The sequence below is a fragment of the Leptonotus elevatus genome, chromosome 21 (genome assembly GCF_054856555.1).
Source record: "Leptonotus elevatus isolate MCC_2025b chromosome 21, RoL_Lele_1.0, whole genome shotgun sequence".
Lineage (NCBI taxonomy): Eukaryota > Metazoa > Chordata > Actinopteri > Syngnathiformes > Syngnathidae > Leptonotus > Leptonotus elevatus.
The window spans coordinates 12,147,209-12,155,613 of NC_141259.1; the positions used below are offsets into that span (position 1 = coordinate 12,147,209).

Consider the following 8,405-nt stretch of genomic DNA (forward strand, 5'->3'; position numbering starts at 1 on the left):
CTATGGCGACGGGAGCGGAGTTGCTATGGCAACCAGATAGAGGGCAGGAGTGGGGAGGGGGGGAGGAAGAAACCAGACGAGGCGGGCGTCATATGCACAGCACGTGTTTCTTTGCGTGTTTTTTTTAATAGAAAATTAACTAACCAAAGCAATAAAAAGTACAACTAGAACACTTTGGAAAAATAGACAGCACACATATCACACAAATGTTTTTTTTTTTTTTACAATTAAATTAGTGCATCTTAATTCTCATTTTGCAGATACTTCAATTGTGCCATCGTGACCCCCCACCCCCCACCCCAAAAAATAACATTAAAGTGCATTTCACATTTAAATACAACACACGATGCTGTTACTGTGGCAACCCACCCCCTCCCCCAGACATTCACAGGCCCCCTTGAGTGTCGGGTTAGTTAGCTCGAACCACTTCCAGCCCCTCCTTGGCTACACAATTACTTTCACTGTGTTTGTGGGACAGTCTTTTGCTATTCTTGGATACAAAAGCCCTTTTGGCACCCTTTTCCACAAATTCTGCATTTACTGGGGGGGGGGGGCAAAAAAGTGGCGCGACCCAACTCCTTCCATTAAGAGTGACTGCTTTGGTAGCACCATGCACGGTGGTAAAGTCCCCCCATTTGGAAAGCATGCCGTATTATTATTGTTATTATTATTTACACAACCTAGGCCAAGAAAAAAACAATTTGTGTGTCACTACATTCAGAAAAAAAGGCTTTTACAGCGCCGTGATATCATCGTACAACATAAGGAATTCAAGCCGAAAAAAATAGAACTTTTCAATGAATATAACAAAATAGACTTCTTCTTTTTTTTTTTTTTGTGTCGTTGTTGTGATGTCAACATAGACCGGGGGCCACTTCCCAAAAGTCTTCTCAAGATCATTTGGAAGTGGCCCCGTTTAGCTCATAAGATTCATTCAGAGGTCACTTAGCTGACTTCCGCTGATTTCATCGATCATCCTCTTTCGCTTTGGCTTCAAGTAGCGTCGCTTTTTTTAAAGTTCGATGACGTCGTGGCGGCAGCATGCGGCGGAGCACAAAAAAACGTGAAATCTTTTTCCGGACGGTCAAGGAAGACTGGCAGCAGCAGCAGCATCCGTAAAAACACCCATGTTTGTAGCGACACACTCACCCCTTGAGGAGACCACATGCGGCCATGCAATTCATAGCACGACTAAAACACACAAAAGACACTTGAGGTTACAACACTCAGGGCAGCTCAGGAAAGCGACGACAAAACATGTAGGGTGCTTCAGTCACTTGATATGACATGAATGTGATTGCGATTAGTTTTTTTTATCCCAGTAATAAGGCCAAGTTTGAATGTCAATTTCAAATCAGCTGATTACATCATCATATTATGTCATAGTAATAAAAGAATTACAGATTTGAAAAGCCCTCGTTACAGGCTGTTATTTGAGATACTACTCGATGGGGTTTGTTGCAATTAATTTTTAGTCCCGATTATGAGGCAAGTTTGAAAATCAATGTGAAATCAGCTGATTACATCATCATATTATGTCATAGTAATAAAATAATTACAGATTTGAAAAGCCCACATTACAGACTGTTATTTGAGATGCTACTCGATGGGGTTTGTTGCAATTAGTTTTTTGTTCCGGTTATGAAGCAATTTGAATGTCAACTTCATATCAGCTAATTGCATGTATCATATTGGGTCATATTAGAAAATAATTACAGATTCGAAAAGTGCTATTTATGGCCTGTAATTTGAGGTACTACACAGTGTGGTTTGTTGCAATTTGTTTTTAGGCCTCATTGCAATTTTTTTTTACAAATTTTGGACAAAAACAAATCACTTTAAAGTAACAAAATAATAATAATGTATTATTTTTTTTTACCATAATACTGGTAAATTTAAACGGCATCAACTTTCACCCAAAACAAATGATCTAATTACATCATCACATGAGCTCACATTGACAAAGCAACAAATGAAAATTCAGCAATGAAGCCTGATTTTTTTTGTTGTTTTTTTACGCATGCATCACATTTGATTATTCTCTCATAGCCTTCACTCCGCGGGAAGAAATCACAGTAAGGTTGCGTGGATGTTATTGCTGTCTGAGTATTGCTTCACCTCTCGGAAAAATAACTACCGTCCAAAGGTTAGTTATTGCTGACAACATGAGAAAAACGGCCGAGAGCTCTTTAATGGCCTAAAAGCACGACGTATAGTACGACTACATTAGGGCATGTACAGCAGCTGTTTTTTTTTATTAACCTTTATAGAGCACTTATTGGAAAACGAGCATCGCTAACATGGCATAAAGAATATCTTCAATTTTCTTCAATTTACATATGTTTAAAAAAAATGGTAAAAGTTATGTACTAAATTTAAGTATAACTTAATTTACGTATTGTATTTAAAGGAGCTCTGTAAAATGAGAGTTAATGGTATGTTAATGCTATATTAAAAAATCATAAATAATGTTGGTTTTTTATATATTTACTAAATTATGACAAATTTAGCGTATTTAAATTAATTCACTTTTATTAAGAATTAAGTGGAGTCAGTTTGTTGCCAGACACGAACGAGAAATTATATAAATATGAATAAAGATTTTAAATACAAAAAAAAATTACTAAGTAAATGTAAGGAATTTTAGTATTTAAATTGCATAAAATAATTACATTTAAATTTAATAATAACAATAATAATAATAAATAATAATAAAATAAAATAATACATATTTTTTACTGGACAGCAGCAACAAAAGTGTTTTAATGACATATAAAATATAAATAAATCTAATGTGAAAAATTGTTTAAGATTCCAATATTTAAAATAATTAGAATGTTTTTTTTAGTTATTTCAATAAGTGCCCTATAATTCGGTTAGATCACTATAAGTGCCCAACAATGAGTTAATCCTTTTGTCGTTATAATATAACTCAATTTAGTTGATTGGCTGAGAGAAGTCACATGATTCTACTGTAACTAATGGTGGAATTGCATGGATTGTATTGCAACCTCCAACTGCGTCAACATTAAAAAATCAAGCAAATGCCATTGAGGTGCATGGATGTTGCACTTCAGCCTCCAGTGATATGACAAACGGGAGGGGGGTGGGGGGTTGTTAATGGCAGGGGGTCTCCCCTGAGTGGGGGAGGGGGGCGTTATTGGTATGATGGCGTTGAACGCATTCACACACAAGAATCCGGTGAAAGACAAGAAGTGTAGCGAGACCTTCTCATTTCCACAAGAGAAGCCGGTATCTATTTTTAGCTCGCCGCGCCTCTTTAGCTTGCCACGCACGTTCGGGGCAGGCGGGCGGGCGGGTGGGGATGGATGCTGCTTCAGACTTGCTGCTGGGAGGGGGGAAAAAAAAAAGGCCCGCGTGCTTATCGTCGTCGTCTGCCTGCTTTTTAATCTGCCTTTTGAGCGACCAATAATCCCGAAGGACGAGCACGTGGTGGCCGAAGCTGAGTCGCTCCCCGCGCGGGAACATGTGATGGGCACCCTCTGCAGAGCGGGGCAAGGGCGGGGCAGGCAGGGATGGTTGGCAGCGTGCAACATGGCCGCCTCAAGTGAGGAAGACAGAGGCAAAAAAAAACCTCACGTGATGACAAGAAAATACCACCTGGTGTAACTTCCATGCCGCAAACCCACCCATGTCATTTTGCGCAAACCTTCTCAGATGGACCAACCCCAGGATGACCCCTTTTCAGAACCCACCCAGGTCTGTTTGTTCCTCTCTCTGGACGCCCACTGGTAGACCAACCTCCTCTCTTAAAATCCAACCAGATCAGTTGGCTCCAACCCAGGGAAGTCCCCTCACTGAAACTCCAACCCACCAACCAACCCAGGGACCAACAGGGACCCACCCAGTGCCAATGACGTCTATAGCCGTCAATGGCACTCTGTGTCACATTTGTGTCAACAAACCTTCTCTCAACAACCCCAGGGGATCTCTCTCAAATCCAACCCAGAGGAACCGCACTCTCAAAATCGGTTCACCCATTTCTGTCAGCCAAACCCGGGACGTTTCCCGATCAAAACCCAACCAAGGGGCGATTGATCCTCTCTCTTAAAACCCACCAGAAGTTTGCCCCAACTCAGGGATGTCCCCCATTCCTAAACCCACAAAGATGTACCAACCCAGTGACATAAAGTCCCAAGTCCTCACAAGACTCTCAAGTCCCGCCTGGGTCATATTTCTCCAACCCAGGGACCCTCTCAAAATGAACCCTCTCTCAAACCCCACCCAGGTACCAGTACCGATATCCCCCTCTCAAAACCCACCTAGGTCAGTCCAATCCTCCGTGAGAACCAACCAAGGTGCGCCCTCCACTCTCTCTCTCTCTCCTGAAACCCGGTCCACTGGGTCAGACATCGCTGGGAGTCCGGGCCCGTTGTGCCACGCTGGCAGGAACGCAGCCGCAGCACACCAACCACAGCGCCTTTTGGATCTCCTGATTCCGGAAGGCGTAGATGACCGGGTTGATGACCGAGTTGTAGGTGGCGGGCACCAGCGTGGCGTAGGTGTACAACGGCGGGTACGTGTAATCGGCGATGAGCGAATAGACGGTGAAGGGCATCCAGCAGGCGGCGAAGGTCCCTAGGATGATGGCCAACGTGGAGACGCCCTTCCGCGTGGTGACGTAATGCGGCGAGGCAGCCAGGAAGTGGTGCTGCAGGGCGATCTGGTGGGCGTGTCGCATCACGATCTTGCAGATCTGCACGTAGAGCTGCAGCATGAGGCCGAACAGGAGCAGGAAGGAGACGGAGAGCACGGCGATGTTGTTCTTGGTGAGCGGGCGCACCACGCTGCACGTGGCCTCCTCTGCCAGACAGTTGACCCCCGTGACGGGAAGCAGACCCAAGCACAGCGACAGCCCCCACAGGAGGACCAGCATGGTGTACGTGAAGGCCGCCGTGCGCTCCGAGTTGTAGGTGAGGGCGTAGTACAGCGACAGGTAGCGGTCGATGGTGATGGCCAGCAGGCTGAAGACGGACGCCGAGAAGGAGGCCACCACCAGGCCCACGGTGAGAAGCTGGGCCGAGTCCGACTGGAGCAGGTAGGCACAGGTGAAGTGCAGCACAAGGCCCAGGCCGGCCAGCAGGTCCGCCAAGGCCAGACTGCCGATGAGCAGGAACATGGGCGCCCGCAGAGACGGGTTCTGCCAGATCACCAGGACCACCAGAGCGTTCTCGCAGGCGATCAGAGTCCCCGACGTGCACAGGACGATGTCCCACGGGTTGACCAGCAGGGGCAGCTGGCGGGGCGAGAGGGACTCCTCGGCGGGGAAGGTCGCCGGGACGCTGCCGTTGTCCGTCGGGCCCCCTCCGCCGCTGGCCCACGCCGTGGGGTCGGGGCTCAGCCAGCTGGGTGGCTCTTCGCTCATTGTGGCCCCCGTCTGAAAACGCAGTCAAACTCCATTAGGACATAGAGGGACATATAGGACAATTTTCCCCACTTTTGTCCGCCGTACAACTCATTTATTATAAAAATGCTTAATGACAAAAATTCATTAATATGCCCGATGGTGACCTGTGCCCTAAAATTTATCAAAATTTGTTTAAAAAATACAAATGTTCACAATACTTTTGTCCTGAAATGCACTTTTCAACATTTACATAAATTTTTTAAAGAATGCATGAGTCTTAATTACAAAAATTCATTGATCCCCCAAAAGTTTTTAATTTTTCAGCACATTTAGCAACATTTCTAAGCACTGAATAATTCGCAACTACAAAAAAAATTCTGAATTATGCATGCATCTGGATAGGAACATTTAATTAATAAGCCTTGGCGCATGTAAGCGCTTAGCAGGATTATGTGAAAACTACTCATCTGATTTATGGACTGGGTAAACAGAACCCATGAAAATGTTCGCATACGGATCCACTTGCCCACAATTCAATGTATTTTTCTCAACATTTTCACTATTTTGTGAATAAAGTACCATTTACCTTATTATTAAAATAAAAATAATGATTCAATAAATAAATAAATTATTAAATGGTGAACCAAAATAATCCATTAAAATTCATTAAAATGCCTTCACGGAGGTAGGGAAATACAGTAGGACCATTTTTTTTTACCCTTTTTTGCCAACATGCAATAATTTTAAACACGTTCTTTCATTTGCAAATCAAAAAAATGCATCAAAAAATTCATTAATATGCCTTCACAGATGTTATTTTGTCAACATTGTGAACCAATAACCTATTAAAGTTAATGACAACATTTCATGAATATACCTTTGTGTTGGTAAATAGGTGAGCGTTCCCCAACTTTTGTTAATACACTTCATGCATTTAGCAACATTTTCATTAAGTTGTGGATAAATAATGCGCAACTCTTCATTAACATGCCTGGGCAGAAGTTTTGCCAACATTCAAAAAAAAATTCAACATTTTCATTCATTTGTTAATTCATTAAAATGCCTTCACGGAGGTTAGTAAATAGGACCGTTTTTACTCATTTTTGTCAACCATGCATTATGATATTTTCATGAACTTGTGAATGAATAATCCATTAAAGGTTTATGAGAAAAATTCATTAATATGCCTTCCAGAGTTCTGTGCCCCAAATATTGATAAATAGGAGTTTTCCCCTACTTTCGTCAACACTGCAATGAATTTTCCAACATTTTCATGAATTCATGAATGAAAAATGCACAAAAATTCATTCATATACCTCGTCAGAAGTCTACACACCATTCATTCATCCTCCAAATGTTGCAAAATAAGACCGTTCTTCCCCAATTTTAGTCAACCTCGCTTTGGATTATTCACGCGTCTTCGTGATGCAAATTCATTGATGTCGCTGCTTATGTGAAAACTACTCAGCTGATCTCCACCAAACTTTTGCACCTGGCCTAAGGAAACAGACCTCATGAAATTCTCACACAAAGGAGGATTTCACAGCATTTCTGAATGGATCTCACATGACGAAAAATTCAGTCACATGTGTGTGTGAGCCGGCTATCCAAAACGTTAGGCCCTTGGCGGAGGTCTGAGCTCTGACTAACAAAAAAAGGCACGCGTCCTACATCGTTGTCTTATAAAAGGAGGCGGATGAAGGGCGTCCAAGCACACAGCAGGCCACATTGACGGAATATGAACACCGGTGGCAGGAGGCTGAGCCACCCCGCCCCGCACCACGGCAGCATGCACCCAAAGTGGCCATATGTTACTGCTACTTGCTATTCCTGCTGCTCCACGTCAGCGGAAAGGACGCTGGAGTGGGCGGGGAGGTGAGGAAAAAAAACAAAAAAAAATGGATCGGACGTTTGCATGGCGAATGCTCAACGCGGCTTACCTTGAGACTCGGTGAGCTGACGCTGGAGCCGTTCAGAGGCAACCTTTTGCGTCCATGGCGCTTGGAGGAGGGAGCGGTGGATGGAGAAGAGAGGAGAGGAGGAGGCGGGGAAGGGGGGAGGCTCCTCTTTTGGCTTGGTGATGCGAGGATGGATGGACAGAGAGAGAGAGAGAGAGAGGAGACGAAGGGAGGGGCGGGCTCACGCACGGATGGGGACGGGTAGGAGGAGGGGACCTGCGTCTAGCGCGCCATCCGAAGAAAACGGGAGGGTTGTTCCTCGTACTTGCTTTCCGTGAGGTCCCCTCGCTGATCGTTAGTGAGCAGGGTTATAGAAAATAACGAGATTCCTGATCAATGAATTGGCCTAGTGGCACGGTGGTGGCTTAGTGGTTAGATGATGCCTCACAATGTTGTTTTTCCACATCTAAGAAACTGGAGGCGCTAACTAGCGGGCCGTCAGGCTTCCTGTTCTGTCTCCCTCTGTTGGTCATTTAGATTTTTCGCAAATGAGTTGTGACTGTGAAGACAGATTTAATACTGATTCTAAATCACTTATACCTGTAGGTAGTTTTTGAAAGACTTCTGGAAATGGTTGGGGAAAATGGCAGCTTCAAACCAAAATGGCAGAATTTCCGTGTCTTTTCAAACATGGCTTCTTGAGACTTTTTTGACGATCTACTCTTGATAGACATGCCAACTGAATTTCATGTTGCTAAGTGAGACTGGTTTCAGGGGCGACATTTTCATTGAAGTGTGGGTCAGGGTTGTAATCGTTTTAGATTTTTTGTGATAGTTTTTATTTTGTTTTGACTTTTATTCTTTGAATTCGGTGGGTTTTAATTAGTTTTTAGAGCAATTTGTTTTTTAAAAATTATTTTATATTTGACAAACTACTAATTTTTATTTTGTTTTAACTTTTCTTTAAATTCAGTTAGTTTTAAAGCTATTTTTTGTATTAGTTTTTTTTTTTTTGTGACAAATTACATGTTTTTATTTTGTTTTGACTTTTGTTCTTTAAATTCAGTTAGTTTTAATTCGTTTTTAGAGTAGTCTTCTTCTTTTTTTAACAAACTGCAATTGTCAAACAAATGTTTGAC

At 43.1% G+C, this 8,405-nt stretch overlaps 1 protein-coding gene across 1 annotated transcript; it reads right to left on the reverse strand.

Annotated features, from left to right (window-relative positions):
• Nucleotides 1–30: 30 nt before the first annotated feature.
• On the reverse strand, nt 31–7,449 carry gpr12 (G protein-coupled receptor 12). The gene is made up of 2 exons (XM_086065891.1): nt 7,309–7,449; nt 31–5,398 (listed from the first exon to the last, which is right to left on the reverse strand). The coding sequence occupies exon 2, from the start codon at nt 5,384–5,386 to the stop codon at nt 4,367–4,369; it is 1,020 nt and encodes a 339-aa protein (XP_085922017.1). The 5' UTR covers nt 5,387–5,398; nt 7,309–7,449; the 3' UTR covers nt 31–4,366.
• Nucleotides 7,450–8,405: the final 956 nt, after the last annotated feature.

Bases quoted from the DNA above. Each gene is read 5' to 3' on its own strand.
- gpr12 (XM_086065891.1), bottom strand. From the start codon at position 5,386: ATGAGCGAAGAGCCACCCAGCTGGCTGAGCCCCGACCCCACGGCGTGG.